Source organism: Pristis pectinata, chromosome 40, assembly GCF_009764475.1.
Source record: "Pristis pectinata isolate sPriPec2 chromosome 40, sPriPec2.1.pri, whole genome shotgun sequence".
Classification (NCBI taxonomy): Eukaryota; Metazoa; Chordata; class Chondrichthyes; order Rhinopristiformes; family Pristidae; genus Pristis; species Pristis pectinata.
Genome location: NC_067443.1, coordinates 1,724,513 through 1,740,526, shown reverse-complemented (window position 1 = coordinate 1,740,526; position 16,014 = coordinate 1,724,513). Strand labels below are relative to the sequence as shown.

The 16,014-nt window shown below is 56.5% G+C and overlaps 1 protein-coding gene across 8 annotated transcripts in view; it reads right to left on the bottom strand.

Annotated features, from left to right (window-relative positions):
• Nucleotides 1–5,480: 5,480 nt before the first annotated feature.
• Nucleotides 5,481–16,014, bottom strand: part of gatad2b (GATA zinc finger domain containing 2B) — a 129,316-nt gene continuing 118,782 nt past the window's right edge. For 7 of the 8 annotated variants that reach the window (XM_052045866.1, XM_052045867.1, XM_052045864.1 and 4 more), the window contains 3 exons: nt 13,209–13,328; nt 10,009–10,192; nt 5,481–6,031 (listed from right to left, as the gene is read on the bottom strand). In XM_052045866.1, coding sequence (XP_051901826.1) covers nt 5,910–6,031; nt 10,009–10,192; nt 13,209–13,328 — 426 coding nt within the window. In that variant the 3' untranslated portion in view covers nt 5,481–5,909. The remainder of the gene's footprint in view (nt 6,032–10,008; nt 10,193–13,208; nt 13,329–16,014) is intronic. The other variant, XM_052045863.1, reaches the window with a different exon arrangement.

The following is a 16,014-nucleotide window of genomic DNA, read 5'->3' as shown; positions in this document are numbered from 1 at the left end:
TGTTCAATATCACTTAGCCCAGAGGCTCAAGAATAACAGGCGGGAAACCAGCTGTCTCAGACGTAATGACCTGATAGTTTATTACCACATATACCGTCTCACTGAGGAGATTCAACTGGTTCCTTATTAAACACAACCTGTAAGTAATAAATATTACAAAGGTTTTTTGAAAAACTTGCTTATTTTGTCAGTCATTGGATGACCAAGTCTTGGCAGCTTCTTTTCCCCCATTGGTATGATACAGCGTCGAGTACACAAAATCAGCACAATACAAAATAATGAGCAAGCTGAGCGACATCAATCTACAGTTTCTTTTCTTCTTAAAAAAAGAGAACAAAAAGAAAAACTAAATTAAAATTTTTAAAATAAGAGAGAGAGAGAGAGAGAGAGAGAGAGCAGGGGAGGGATTGACCCAGTGTTACGAGAGAGTGAAAGACTGTTAACACCCAGTTAAACTGTAAACAGGCAACACAAGCCACTGGGGGACGGCGTCCGCTGTGTTACACACTGCACAGCGAGCGGGGACGTGTCACCTTAACGTGGCTTCTGTTGCTCAAATTAACAGAGGGGGGGGGGGTGGGGGGACTTGCCCAGGGTGGTCTTGCTCAGGAAGGGGGCCAGAGAGAGAGAGACCCCCACACATCCCGCCCCAGTGTGTGGGACAATTGGGTCAGTGCACCAGCCTCACACCCAGGGCGGCATCTGCCCAGTCCCCCTGGATGTGTGCCGTGTGCCCAATACCTCGAGGGGAGGGGAGTTATCGCTGGGCACTGGGGGGTTGGGGGGGCTTCCCCCACGGACTGGGGTGGGGGGTGGGGGTCTCTCTCTGGCCCAGGGTAGGACAGAGCTGCCCACACCCAAGACAGCAAAGGGGGTGCACGTGCCGTGTGTGGCGGTCAGGCAGTGTGCCCAATGGCAGTGACACAACCCCCACCACACCACCCCCGCACCCCCACCCCCCGTCCCACCACAACACCCTCCCCACTCCGGGGAGGGGGAGGGAAGCCTGCCTCCACCTGAACGGAAGGAGGTGGACCCACACACACCAACGGGAGGGGGAGGGCAACAGCTCCCACCCACGTTGAAGGGCAGTGGCCAAGGTTTAGGCAGCGGCTGTGGGGCTGAAGAGCAGCTCCCTGCGGCACCAGCGCTGGCCCCCGGGGGCGCTCCCCCCACCACCCCCTCCCTGCTCTCCTGTCCAATAGTTCTGTGGGATCTTTAACGTCCGCCCGAGGGGAGGGGAGAGGGGGAAGAGCGGCGGACGGGGCCTCGGTTTAACGTCTCGTCCGGAAGACGGCACCTCTGACAGCGTGGCGGGGCTCTCGGTGACTGACCCCCAGGGCGAGAGGGGCAGCGGGGTGCGAGAGGGCGGGGGGGAGAGAGAGAGGGGGGAGAGAGGGGTGGGAGAGGGGGGAGGGAGAGGGGGGAGGGAGAGGGGGAGGGGAGAGGGGGAGGGGAGAGGGGGAGGGGAGAGGGGGAGGGGAGAGGGGGAGGGGAGAGGGGGAGGGGAGGGAGAGGGGGCAGGGAGAGAGGGGGAGGGAGAGGGGGGAGGGAGAGGGGGGAGGGAGAGGGGAGGGGAGGGAGAGGGGGAGGGGAGGGAGAGGGGGAGGGGAGGGAGAGTGGGAGGGGAGGGAGAGAGGGAGGGGAGGGAGAGAGGGGTGGGAAGAGGGAGAGAGAGAGGAGAGAGTGAGGGGAGGAGAGAGAGAGCCGGGCGCTCTGGTCTGCCAGACACCGCTGCCTTGTCAGAGGCTCACTGGCAGTCTCTTGGAGAGTAACTAGACATTTTTTTTCAATATACAATAAACCCCAACCCACCCACAACCACACACAAAGCAGGGAGAGCTGCTCACACACCCACCAAAGCCAGGGCTGACTCAGGCACACAACTCCCAGGCTTGAGGGGCCACTATCCCACATCGCCCCCCCAACCCCACCCCCCTCCCTCCCTCCAGCGCAGCTCATAAACAGGCGAGTGTGAACGGTAGGGGGGGTGGGAGGGGAGGGTGTGTGTGCCTCAGGGAACCCCGGCGGCGGCAACAAACTTAGCTGCGGGCTCCCACACAACAGCAAGACCCAGGACAGCGGGACGGGGTTTGGGGGGGGGGGGGGGGTGGAACGAGAGCAAGGCGGAGGGGATTAGGATGGAGCACTGGGACGGGAAGGCTGACTGACACCACCCTCTGGGGATGGGCACTGCCAGTGATTGCACTCCCTTCCACCCCCATCCCTATATGTTGACCAAGATTCCCCGGGAAGCTCGCACTGCATTCGAAGGTGTCAGCCAGGGAGAAACACGAGAGAGGTCAGATGTTGGAATCTGGGAACGGGATGCTGGAGGAACTCAGCGGGTCAGGCAGCATCGGTGGGGCGGAGGTGGACGGTCGACTGTCTCCCCTTCACAGATGCTGCTCAACCCGCTGAGTTCCTCCAGCAGATTGGATTTTGCTTGCTCAATGTTAAATGCATTCCCTGGCACCCGCAGCGCAGAGTGCCAGGTATTGCAGGGCAGGAGGTGTGGGCAAGGGGAGGCAGGTGTCCCACCCCCCCATGCCCACTAAAACATTGGAAGATGTGTAAACTCTCCCTGGATAGGAGGTGGATTTAACTCCGCATCTTGGACTTCCTCTGGCAACAGATCTGGTGACTTGTCTGCTGTGAAGGCAACCCCCTCTCCCGTTCCTGATCCATTTACCCGATCTTGGAACGGCTGGGTCAGGGAACGGATGGATGGGTCAGACAGTCTCCTTCAGCTGAGAGCCAAGGTGCCATTTTGCCCGCAGGTTAACCCCCACCTCCCCCCCACCCCAGGCAGAAGTTTCTGCCCGAAACATTTGCTCAGAAGTTCACGGGGGTTCCATTGCCGTGCCAGAGCTGTTTCGGAGACGGCAGTGTTGGCGAACTTGGGGAGAGGGGGAGTTGGAGACTTTAAGAGTGGTTGTGGTCTGTGTGGGACGTAGCAACTCCCAACTGGGGAGAGCAGAACTGATCAGAAAATTCAACCTAGGAGCTGGCACGGATACAATGGGCCAAACAGCCTCCATCTGCGCTGTAGGATACGGCACTGTGAGTACAGGACAAGACAGCGCTGGCTAAAGCCCTTCCTCTTCCCCCCCCCACCCCACAGAGGCTGATCCCACTGATCAGTGGGTGGAAGGAGCTGTTTCCCCAGTTGCTCTGGGCTGTTTCTCCCAGGGTCCGGGAGCGCAGGGGAGGGGGGGGCGGTGGGGGGTGAGATCTGGAGAACTGTGGAGGGCTCCTGAAAGGTTCAGATGCCTGGATTTTAGTTGGGCAAGGGGCTGTGGCCAGATGCAGAGGGGCTTTGGGCATTGAATCAAACGGTGGCAGAGCCCTGCCGGTTTCTGTTAAACCGGCCAGAGGGGTTGTGGGGGGGGGGGGGGGGGGGAGGTGGGGAAGGAGTGGAGGGACCACATAACAGGAGAGTTTATTCTGCAGGGATGGATGCAGAATCCCAGCCAGTTACGGCACAACGTCGCCTCTCTCAGGCTGGAGGTGGGGTGGCAGCGCTCAGCGGCGCTGCACTGCACACCCCACCCACTCCTTCCCTCAGCTCTGCCCTCCTGCCTTCCAGCTCCTGCTAGCTGCCCGGCTCAGGGACTCACCCTGCACTTACACACCCCTCGCCAAGAGGGGAAAGAGAGGCATGGTGTGTGTGTGTGTGTGTGTGTCTATGCATGTGTATCTGTGTGCGTGTCTGTGTGCCTGTGCATCTGTGTGCTTGTGTGTGTGTGTGTCTGTGTGCTTGTGTGTGTGTCTATGCACGTGTATCTGTGTGCGTGTCTGTGTGCTTGTGTGTGTGTGTCTGTGTGCTTGTGTGTGTCTGTGTGCTTGTGTGTGTGTGTATCTGTGTGTGTGTGTCTGTGTGCTTGTGTGCGTGTGTCTGTGTGCTTGTGTGTGTGTCTATGAACGTGTATCTGTGTGTGTGTCTGTGTGCTTGTGTGTGTCTGTGTGTTTCCGCTGTAAATTGCCCCTGGTGTGGGTGAGGGGTAGAATCTGGGGGGGGGGGGGGGGGGGTGGGAAGGAGTTGATGGGATCAGTGTAAATGGGTGGTTGGTAGCTGGCATGGACCCGAAGGGCCTGTCCCCGTGCTGGGACGATGCCCGTTACTTGGAATCTGTGACCCACTGACATTCCCGGCTCTCGAACCTTGGACTGCTCAGTGCCACGGAGCCATTTTGGATGCACAATGGCCCAGAAGGATTTCCATGGCTGGGTGGGGAGAGGACTGGGCCTCCTTTCCGAAGTCTGCCACAGGGAGGATAGCGGGTGGGATGGCGGGGGGGGGGGGGGGTTGGTGGGGAGCTCACACCCACCACCGCTAACAAGAAGCACAATGCCTTCAGGAGGGGAGGCTGGAGGTCTGAGGCGCTGACTGCGGCCGGCGCCCCAGCCCGTTTAATCGCTCCCCCTACCTGGGTGAACGTCAGGGTTGGGTGCGTAGGAAGACAAGAGTTACAGCTCCCTCACCTCCTCCTCCCAGCTGGCCCAGGGCTCTATACAGTGGGGGTAACTCACTGGGACCCCCATATGGCCCCGTCCTGAGGCGGGAACGTCAGGCACGTGTCTCTCCTCACCAGGCCTGTGGGGCCCAGAGGCTGGGTCACTCCTGAGCCTTTATCACCAGTAACGTCCCCGTCCCCACCTCTGGCACTGGTGAATGTCTAGTGGGTGGCAGTGGGCACTATGGGCCACCCGAGGGGTCGAACCAACTGGATGAGGCTCCGCAGCTTGTGGAGAAAGAGCCATGGGCTCTGAACATCCCCACAAGCTCTGAACATCCCCACAAGCAGCGGCGCCCTGCAGAGGTTCACCTGAACCTCAGTTGTGCTCCCGTCCCCATTGGGGACTCCCACTTGCACCACCCACCTCGGACTTCCCTCCGCCCTGGAGTCCTAGGGCGTCCCAGTGTCGAGAAAACTAGTGGGCTGTACAGACTGTGGATAGAACTGGAGGACTTGGGTTTAGGAGAAGGGGGGGACGAGGTTCAGAGGGGGACCTCCTTCACCTAGAGAGTGTGGAGTATGTGGAACACACTGCCGGGAGGGTTGGAAGCAGAGTGTCCAGACGATTATTTGTATTGCTGAGGGAAGTCTGTGGGTCAGGTGCTGGGAGCTGGGCTGAATACTGACAGGTGCCCACTGGTTAGCAGGGGGAGCTTGGACCGGAGGGCCTGTCCCCATGCTGTGGGATTACGACGCCATGACTCAATCAGCCCTTGGGTCCCATCGGAGGAGGCCCCTCCTCCAGGTTGGGCAGCTGGGAGGCCCATTCGCAATGTTTATTGGGGCTGAGGATTGGGAGGACCTCACACCTTATCCCGGGGGTAGGGGGCTGTTCCCAGTGTGGACGGAAAGTTTTGGGGGGCGGGGGGGGGGGGAGGGGAAGGCTGGGGTAATTAACTGGAAAATCGTGGGACTATGTCCACATGGGGGCAAGGAGAGGGGTTGTGGGACGGGGGTGGGGGGTGGAGTGTCCCCCTGAACGCTGCAAGGCTTCTGACATCCCTTCACGTCACTGGATGCCCTCTGGTGTGTGTGGGTGTGTGTGTAACCCCTCCGCCGACCACAGGACGTCCTGCCAGGGCTCTCCTCTCTGGGCACAGGTTGCGAGGGCTGCCTCGAGAGGTGGGGAGGGAGGGGGCCGAGCCAGGGATGGTGGGGCGCAGGGCGGGAGGGGAGGGAGGGGGACACAGATGCAAACGTCCGGAGTGCTGCCCTTGCTTTTGGGTTTGTGCGAGCAGGTGTGGGCGCAGAGCCGGCCCCACGTCCCTACAGTGACGTTAGCATTAGACACATAAGTACAATGACATCGGGGAGGAGGCGGCGCTGCTCCCGTAAGCGTGGGGTTGGGTACGAGGCACCAGGACAGGCACTGCATGCAGCCGCAGCCCCTCACTTCTGCGTGCTGACGGGCCTGGGGGGAATCATGTCCAGGAGGTACTCGCGCTGACGGTCCGCCAGTGTCGACCCCTTCTGACCTCCGACCCCGGCATTCAGGTACGACATGTTGACCCCTGCGGAGGGAGAACAAGAGAGAGTGTGAGAGGTGGTTCTCGTCCCCCCCATCCCCACCCCACCTCCCCCCGCTACCCCTCCCCGGTCGGGAGAGAGGAGATTGGTCCGGCAGCCAAATCCTCACCCCCCCCTACCCGCCATGCCAGCAGGTGTTGGTATCCAGTGCTACCCCCACTGACTCACCGCGCCCAGAGGTGGAATCCACTGGCCCAGCCCACCCGGGGACCGCACTGGCTCAGCCCACCCAGGGACCACTGGCCCTGTCCGTCTGGGGACCACACTGGCCCTGCCCGCCAAGTGACTGCACTGGCAGCCCAGGGACCACTGGCTCTGCCCGCCCGGGGACCGCACTGGGCCTGCCCGCCAAGTGACTGTACTGGCTCAGCCCGGGGACCACTGGCCCTGCCCGCCCAGGGACCGCAGTGGCCCAGCCCACCCGGGGACCGCACTGGCTCAGCCCACCCAGGGACCGCTGGCCCTGTCTGCCTGGGGACCACAATGGCCCAGCCCAACCAGGAAACTGCACCGGCTCAGTACAACCAGGGAGCCGGACCCTACTGGCTCAGCCCACCCAGGAAGGAGGACTCCACTGGGCTACCCTTCCACAGCGGCGGGTGGCCCCCACTGGCCCCATGCCCCCACGAGCAGCAGGGAATGGTTTGACCTTGCCCTCCTCAGAAGACCCCCGTTCCTGCCATCACCCACGGCTGTCAATTCCTCTCCCCCTGATGAGAGTTCCGAGGGCTGGAGGAGTGGATGGAAAACCAACCGATCCTAATCAGCCTGCATGTTGTGGACCAGGACAGTGTGAAGACCAGCTGGAGATCCCCAGTGGCGTTCTCCTGGACACCAGGTGACAGTGTCCCACTGGATCTGTGGAGGAGAGTGGGGGAGGCGGTGGATTTACTCAGCTGGCCAACCGGTTCACAGGTTGGAGGCTCCCGACTGGTGACAGGGAACAGAGAGCTGTCACAGACTCACTGGGAAGCCCTCTCTCTTGCTCAGGTCTCAGGTTTGCTGTGCCTGCCAGCCTCTCCTGGTACTGATATCGGGAGTACACAACTGTCAGAGGCACCAGAGTGACCCATCACCTTCTCCCAGGGCAGAGACAGCACGGGTCAGACACAGAGTAAAACTCCCTCTGCACTGTCCCACCATTGAACCTACTGACCTCCACAGCTTATCCCCACTGCAAACCTGGCCTCACCCTGTCAGAGGGATTCCCTCTACCCAACCCATTCCTCGCCCTGCCCTCTCAGTAACTTGCCCTCTTTCTCTGTTGTGATGAAGGATCTTCTACCCGAAACCTTGACTCTGTTTCTCTGCCCAGAGCTGCTGTCTGACCTACTGAGTGTTTGCAGCATTTTCTGGGCTGGTGTTACCGGCTTTACAGCTGTACACTTGGTTGAACAAGGTTGTAACATTTGCAATTTTCCTGCCCAGGCCTTACCTGATGTTGGGATTACGCGCAGGGACTCTGCGATCCCCCTCAGTATCCCGCCTGGACCAGGGGACTTATCCACTCTAGGTCAGCTAGCTATTCACCTTGCCTCTATCAACCTGCAGCCACTGGGAGTCTCAGCTACAGTTACCGCACGGGTTAAGCTCTCTCTACCCTGCCCCTTTGGCTAAGATCATCAAAGGCAGCAAAGGACATGAGCAACACACAAAACGCTGGAGGAACTCAAGCGGGTCGGGCAGATCTATGGAGGGAGATTGACGTTTCGGGTCGAGACCCTTCATCTGGACTGGGAAGAAAGAGGGGAGAGGTAGCTGGTGTATATAGGTGGGGGGGAAGGGGTGGGGCAGGTGATGGGTGGATCCAGGTGAGGAGGGGTGATGGGCGGATGGAGGAGGGGAGTGTGGACATAGTGACAGAGGCTGGGAGGTGAGAGGTGGAGGTGAGGATAGTGGGATCTGATTGCAGAAGGCAGTGGAGCCTGGAATAAAGACAGGGAGGTGGGGAGGGCAGAGGGGAGTAGTTGGGGGTGGAGAGGGACCCAGTGGGCAGAGGGAGTGCTGCAGGAGGGGAACGAAACAGGGTGATGTGGGGCTGGGGTGGGTGTAGGATTAACTGGGTGGATCAGGAGAGAGAAAAGGGATAGCGGGTGGGGGAGAGTAACCAGAAGTTGGAGAATTCAACGTTGATGCTGTGGGGTTGTAGACTCCCTGGCAGAATACAAGATGCTGTTCCTCTAGTTTGGGCACAGGACCTGGGTCAGTGAGTGAGTCAGATCAAGGGTGGGACGGGGACCCCAGGTGGTTGATCGTGCCCCAGGGAGCCGGTCTCCGTCGGGTGAACCGGGTCAAGCCACAACCAGCAGCAAGATGCTTCCAGGGTTAGGAAGGGAATTCCACAGGGTATTCCTGGAAGCAGGATTCCCTCCTCCTGGTTAGGGGAGGGACAGGAAACCTTCACGCTAAGAGGCTGGAGTCATTGCTGGTTAGGAGTTCGATAGTTAGCCAAGCAGTGTGGAGGAACAGAGGGATCTTGGGGTCCACGTCCATAGATCCCTCAAGGTTACCCCGCAAGTTAATAGGGTTGTTAAGAAGGCGTATGGAGTGTTGGCCTTCATTAGTCGGGGGATTGAGTTCAAGAGCCGCGAGGTGATGTTGCAGCTCTATAGAACTCTGGTCAGACCACACTTGGAGTATTGTGTTCAGTTCTGGTCGCCTCATTATAGGAAGGACGCGGAAGCTTTAGAGAGGGTGCAGAGGAGATTTATCAGGATGCTGCCTGGATTGGAGAGCATGTCTTATGAGGATAGGTTGAGCGAGCTAGGGCTAGCGAGCTAGTGAACTGATAGAGGTGAGTGAGAGGCATAGATCGAGGGGACAGTCAGAGACTTTTTCCCAGGGCGACAATGGCTAACACGAGGGGACATAATTTTAAGGTGACTGGAGGAAGGTATAAGGGGGATGTCAGGGGTAAGTTTTTTACACAGAGAGTGGTGGGTGCGTGCAGCAGAGGTTGTGGGGGCAGATACATTAGGGACATTTAAGAGACTCTTAGATAGACACATGAATGATAGAAAAATAGGGGGCTATGTGGGAGGGAAGGGTTAGATAGATCTTAGAGCAGGATCAAATGTTGGCACAACATTGTGGGTCGAAGGGCCTGTACTGTACTGTAATGTTCTATGTTCTAACTCTGATGCCCCTTTAAAGGGGTGCTAGACCACGTGGGCGAGAGGGTTGTCCACAGCAAGCAGAGGGGTCACTGCCCAGAGGACCCCGCGAACTCTCGGAACGAGCCCACCCCACCCTGTGCCGAGCTCCGTTTACCGGCTCTGGTGCTCAGAAACCAACCCCTCCCTTTCCCATCGGAGAGATCCTCGGCTGCAGAAGCCCACCCCACCTCACCCGCCAAGCCCCCACACACTGGGGCCAAGGGTAGCACCATCACCCCCTCTTCACCCACTCCCACACCAGACCAAGAAGGAAGAGGCAGAACACCCGGGATCGCGTGCAGGGATCGGGGAACCAAAGAATTTGCTGCAATTAAACCTTTAATGCCGATTGCATAGAAACTCGGAAGCAGTGAAACCTGTACAAACGGACACCTTTCACAAAAAGAAATGGTTTGGGAGCAGATTAACTGAGTTGAACTTCACGAGATACCCCCGTGATTGACAGCAGGGGTCACGTCCAAACGTCAAGTGTGTCTACCAGCGGGCAGCGGGATTCCCTGGCGCGTGGGCGCTCAGCTCAGCAGATGAGAAGGCAGCCGCTCATTCTCTCTGGGAGCCGAGGGTTGGAAGGGGGTCTGGGATTTCCCCCACCCTCCCTCTGTTAGGAGCCCTGGGACACACACCCACCTCCCCCCTTCCAGACGAGGTCCGGATGGTGCTGAAACTTGGGCCAAGGCGTCCGCCCTTTTACAGGTTTCACTGCCCGAGAGAGCGAGCTGGAAGTCACGAGAGAGAAACCAGAAGGAAGGTTGTGCCTTGCGTTTGAACGGCGGTGTTGTGTCTACCTGAGCTTGTGAAGTATGGCCTTCGTCCTCGGCTCTGGGCTCCGCTCCGCATTGCATGCTTACCTGGCATGCCTAGGAGACCGCTGGCCACGTGCAGCTGGGGGCCCTGGGCAAAGTTGGAGAGCACGCTACGGGCGGAGGAGTGGAGCCCTCGCTGGAGAGACGATTGCGACTGAGGCGGCTGCTGCAAGGGGAGAGGCACGCTGTTAGTGAAGCGGTGGATGGAGCGGCGCAGGGCAGAGACACACCGGGGCTTCAGCACAAGGGCTTCTGTTCCCTCCACTGACTGATGTGTGAGTGATGGGACGGTGCAGAGGGAGCTTCACCCTGTGCCTGACCCCGGGAGTGTGTGACGGGACGGTGCGGAGGGAGCTTCACCCTGTGTCTGACCCCGGGAGTGTGTGACGGGACGGTGCAGAGGGAGCTTCACCCTGTGTCTGACCCTGAGAGTGTGTGACGGGACAGTGTGGAGGGAGCTTCACCCTGTGCCTGACCCCGGGAGTGTGTGACGGGACGGTGCGGAGGGAGCTTCACCCTGTGTCTGACCCCGAGAGTATGTGACGGGACAGTGTGGAGGGAGCTTCACCCTGTGCCTGACCCCGGGAGTGTGTGACGGGACGGTGCGGAGGGAGCTTCACCCTGTGTCTGACCCCGGGAGTGTGTGACGGGATGGTGCGGAGGGAGCTTCACCCTGTGTCTGACCCCGGGAGTGTGTGACGGGACGGTGCGGAGGGAGCTTCACCCTGTGCCTGACCCCAGGAGTGTCTGACGGGACAATGTGGAGGGAGTTTCACCCTGTGTCTGACCCCGGGAGTGTGTGATGGGACAGTGTGGAGGGAGCTTCACCCTGTGTCTGACGGGACAATGTGGAGGGAGTTTCACCCTGTCTGACCCCGGGAGCGTGTGATGGGACGGTGTGGAGGGAGCTTTATCTGTGGCATTATTTCCTTTGAATTCTTCACCCAGTTGACGACATTTGCCCTGTGAGGTTTGACTCAGGGAGCAGAAAGCAAGGCAAGTTCGGAACATTTTTACACCCCGTGGGATAAGCAGTGACAGTATCTGGGTGGACCACTAAAGGTAGGTGAGAAATGCGGCCGCAAAGACAAGTAATGTGTTGGGGTGTGGTGACGGGACGACCGGTGGAGACAAAGCACATGCAGCCGTCCACGTACAAGACCTTGGCCAGGCTGGAGCCAGAATCCTGGTCCCCGGGGCCAGTGCACCAGTCCCCAGCATCAAGATGAAGATACCAGAGTCTGGGACCTGGAGCAAACAACGAGCTGCTGGAGGAACTCCTGATGCAGGGACTGGACCCAAGGCACCGACTGTCCCTCTGCCTCCACAGATGCCGCCTCACTCGCGGAGCTCCTCCAGCCGCTCACTTTCCCCTCCAGCATTTCTGATTGGGGAAGGGACCTCGGGGTCTCTCTGTCCCAGGAGCACTGACCTTTGGATGATCAGTTGGCATTTTATAAGACAATGAAAGGAAATGACGTTTGGGTCTGAGTAGGGAGCTTGCTTCTTTAAACAGATTGAGGAGGATACCATCGACAACTTTAACTTGTGTGATCAGATGATTAACTTCCTTACACCAGAATAACCTGGTCCCACATTAATGCTCAACACACTGATCTAGAAAAACATCTCTTATAACTCACCCACACTATTACTGCTCAGTTGGTTTGCCCCAGCCTATATTCAGATTAAAGCCCCCCTGTCGTCACTGTATCGCCCTTACAAGCACCCTGACTTATACCGTACCATTACACCACAGTCATTGCTGGATGGCAGTAGGTGGTGCTTTTGCCGCAGAAGACAGGACAGAGGTGTCACCCGCTGCAGCGAGCGAGCAGCTACGTCCCACAGTTCTGCTTCCAGCTGCAGATTGAGGTGTCCTTCTAAGAGAACCCAAGGCTAGGGTGACCTCCCAGACCCCTTACAGTCTCTTAAAGGCGTCCTGGAGGAAGGCAGGTCCATTCGGTTGTACAAATTCTTGGTTAGGACATACTTGGAGCTCTGATCGCCCCAATGTAGGGAGGATGGGATTAAGCTTGAGAGAAAAGATTCACAGGGATGTAGCCGGGACTGGAGGGCTCGAGTTATGAGGAGAGGCTGGACAGGCCGGGATTGTTTTCCCTGGAGCGAAGGAGGCTGAGGGGTGACCTTACAGAGGTTTATAAAATTATGAGGTAAGGTGGATTTGGTATGTCACCAGAGGCTCTTGCAAATTTCTACAGATGTGCAGTGGAGAGCATTCTGACGTTGCATCACCGCCTGGTATGGAGGCTCCAATGCACAGGATGGAAAGAGGCTGCAGAGGGTTGTAGACTCAGCCAGCTCCATCACGGGCACAACCCTCCCCACCATCGAGGACATCTTCAAGAGGCGGTGCCTCAAGAAGGCGGCATCCATCACTGAGGACCCTCACCACCCGGGACATGCCCTCTTCACGTTACTACCATCGGGGAGGAGGTACAGGAGCCTGAAGACCCGCAGTCAACGATTCAGGAACAGCTTCTTTCCCTCCGCCATCAGATTTCTGAACGGTCCATGAATACTGCCTCGTTATTCTTCTTTTGAACTATTTATTTATTTTTGTAACACAGTAATTCCTTGGTGTAGGAGACTGAGCAGTGATCTTATAGAGGTGTACAAAATCATGCGGGGCCTTTTTCCCAGGGTTGGGGAATCAAGAGCTGGAGGGCATAGGTTTAAGGTGAAAGATCTAATAGGAACCTGAGGGGCAACTTTTACACACACAGGGGGTGGTGCGTATATGGGATGAGCTGCCAGAGGAAGTGGTTCAGGCTACTACAATAACAACATTTTGGACAGGTACATGGATAGGAAAGGTTTAGAGGGATATGGGTCAAATGCGGGCAAATGGGACTGGCTTAGATGGGAACCTGGGCTGGCATGGCCGAGTTGGGCCTGTTTCCATGCTGCATTGCTCTATGACTAAGTAATTTTTGTCTTTGCACTGTACCGCTGCTGAAAAACAAAAAATTTCGACATATGTTAGAGGAGATAAACCTGATTCTGAGGTAGGTGTGATGCCCAAGCATTGCAGAGGGGGCTGGGGGAGTAGAAGGCACCTTCCTGTCTGAGTCAGGATGGGACCCACGAATGCCCTGATGTCCCTGCCCGACCTGCTGTACCTTTCTCAGCCACTGGGGGGGACGGAAGGCAGCGTTTACCTGCCGGAGGGGGTGGTGCCTCATCACCGGTTCGGGCTTGTTCATCACCACGCCGGCTGACACGGAGGTGGGGGAAGCCGTCACCACCGCTGCTTGCTGCTGTATCCGCTGCTCGATCTCCTGCGGGGGGGGGGGGGTTAAAGAGAAAATGGCCAGCTGTCAGTCACAGGAAGATTATGCTGCTGTTGTGCTAAGACATGGCAGGCAGGTGCAACGAGGTGGCATGTTGGCTTTCATTGCAAGAGGATCGGAGTTTAGAAATTGTGATGTATTGTTCCAGTTGTACAGAGAGGCCACACCAGCAGAACTGTGCACGGTTCTGGCCCCCTTCACATATCGTAGCATTGGTGGCAGTGGATAGAAAATTCACCAAGCTAATTCCTGGGGTGAGAGGGTTGCCCTATCACGAGAGACTAAAGAAATTCGGTCCATGTTCTTTGGACTTTAGGAAAACGATCTTATTGAAACACCATCAGATCCAAAGGGCACCTGTCAGTGTGGATGTTGAGTTTGCTTCTGCGTATAGCTGAGGTGCATAGGAACTTCCTCTTGTACAGGAGGAGGAAATCTCTGGAATTCTCTGCACTGGAGGATTGTGGAGGCTGGATCACTGAGGTATTTACGGAGGAATTGGTTCATTATTGTCACGTAGTGGTTTACAGCACCAGTTACCCGGGTTCAATTCCGGCCACTGTAGGGTGTTTGCACGTTCTCCCCCCGTGTCTGCGAGGGTTTCCTCTAGGTGCTCTGGTTTCCTCCTATATTCCAAAGATGTACAGGTTAGGAAGTTGTGGGCATGCTATGTTGGTGCCGGAAGTGTGGCGACACTTGTGGGCTGCCCCAGAAAACTCTATGCAAAAGATGCATTTCACTCTGTGTTTCGATGTACATGTGACTAATAAAGATATCTTATCTTACATGTACCGAGGTACAGTGGAAATCCTGTCTTGCGTACCGTTCACTACACAGTGCATTGAGGTAGCGCCAGGTGAAACAGTAACAGAATGCAGAATAAAGCAGATACACTTCTCGCAGATCTGGAAATTAAGATTATGGGGAGCTGGCACAGAAAGGGAGACAAGGCCATGATCAGATTGAATGGGTGGGGCAGGTTCGAGGGGCTGAGTGGCCTATTCCTGCTTTCTCACATACAATGCCTTCAGTGCAAGGTATTACACAATCAGGGTGTTTGGCAGACTAGGTGTGTTACCAGCCCAAATGACGTGCTGAAACACTTACCGTTTTAGTGTTTCATTTCTTATTAAGTGATGTGTTCAAAACTACAGGCAGGCAGATAAGGTGTGACATTATCCATTTGGTGCGTAATATGTTACTTGAGATTTTTAACTACAATTCAGATGACCAAGTCAGTTAATAGCTTTGGTGGTGGTGGTGCATGAGTAACAACCTCTGGCAGCACTATTAATGAGTAAAATATCCCAAGCAGTTTCACCAGCTTTTCCTGATGCAACCTGACACAGAGCCACACAAGAATACGAGGACAGGAAGCCAGTGCTTAGTGCAGGTGGGCAATTTAGACATTTAGAAGCAGGAGGGATCCAGGGGGAGGACTCCACAGGTGGGGGCCCAGGCCCCCACTCCCTCACTAACCTCTGTGTGAGCCGCAGCAATGATAGGACTTATGTTACAAGGGCAGGTGTTGGCAGAAACTTGCCCTCTCCCTGTGATCACCCCATGACACCCAATTATAATACCCAGGCATCCTGAGGGTGGGGGTGGGGTGTTAGTTTAATCCCCGCAGCCTGGCAGTGCCACTGCAGTGCTCTGGAGTGTCAGATTGTGCTCCAAGCTCAGTCAGAGCTTTCCACCCTTAATTAAATTCCCACAGCTTCACCTTCCCTGGTCCCAGCTTTTTAAATCCAGATTTGATTAAACTAAATTTAAATTCTCGGATGTGTGGTGGAATCTGAACTTGGGTTTGCTGGATTATTAATTACAACATAGCACTGTAATATAGTCAGGACAAGTGAGGAGGTCGGTGTGTCTGACGCGGGCTGACTGCTCAGCAGTGACTCCTGCTGGCAAGTGTGGGAACACCGGGCTGCAGAAGGTTAAGCCGGAGCTCGAGAGTTCTTCAGCCAATGGTACACAGACTCCAAGGAGGTGGTGAGAGAGACTGAAGGGAAGAATATAAAAGTCAGCAAGTCATGTTGCGGGTTTATAGAACTCTGGTCAGGCTGTGCTTGGAGTATTGCGTGCGGCCCTGGTTGCCCCATTACAGGAAGGGTGTGGAGGCTTTGGAGAGGGTGCAGAGGGGTTCACCAGGATGCTGCCTGGATTAGAGGGCACGAGCTATAAGGAGAGGTCGGACAAACTTGGGTTGTTTTCTCTGGAGCGGCAAAGGCTGAGGGGAGACCTGATAGAGGTTTGTAAAATTATGAGAGGCGTAGATAGAGTAGACAGAGTCTTTCTCCCAGGTTGAAATGTCAAATAATAGAGGGTATGGGTTTAATGGGTTTACTTCCAAGCAAGATGGTGCCGGAGCGTGGTGACTTGTTGCAAGCTGCTCTCTACAGACCTACTCATTACCCTTATTATCATCATTACATCAATGCACTGTGTACTAACTCAAAGTAACTGCACTGTGTAATGAATTGACCTGTACGAACGGTATGCACAGACAACTTTTTCACTGCACCTCGGTACAAGTGACAATAATAAACCAATTCCAATGTGAGAGGTGGAAAAGGGAGATTTACGAGGCAAATGTTTTTGCCCCCACACAGAGAGCGGTGACTGCCAGGGACGGGCTGCCAGGGAGGGTGGTGGAGGTATAGTAATGTTT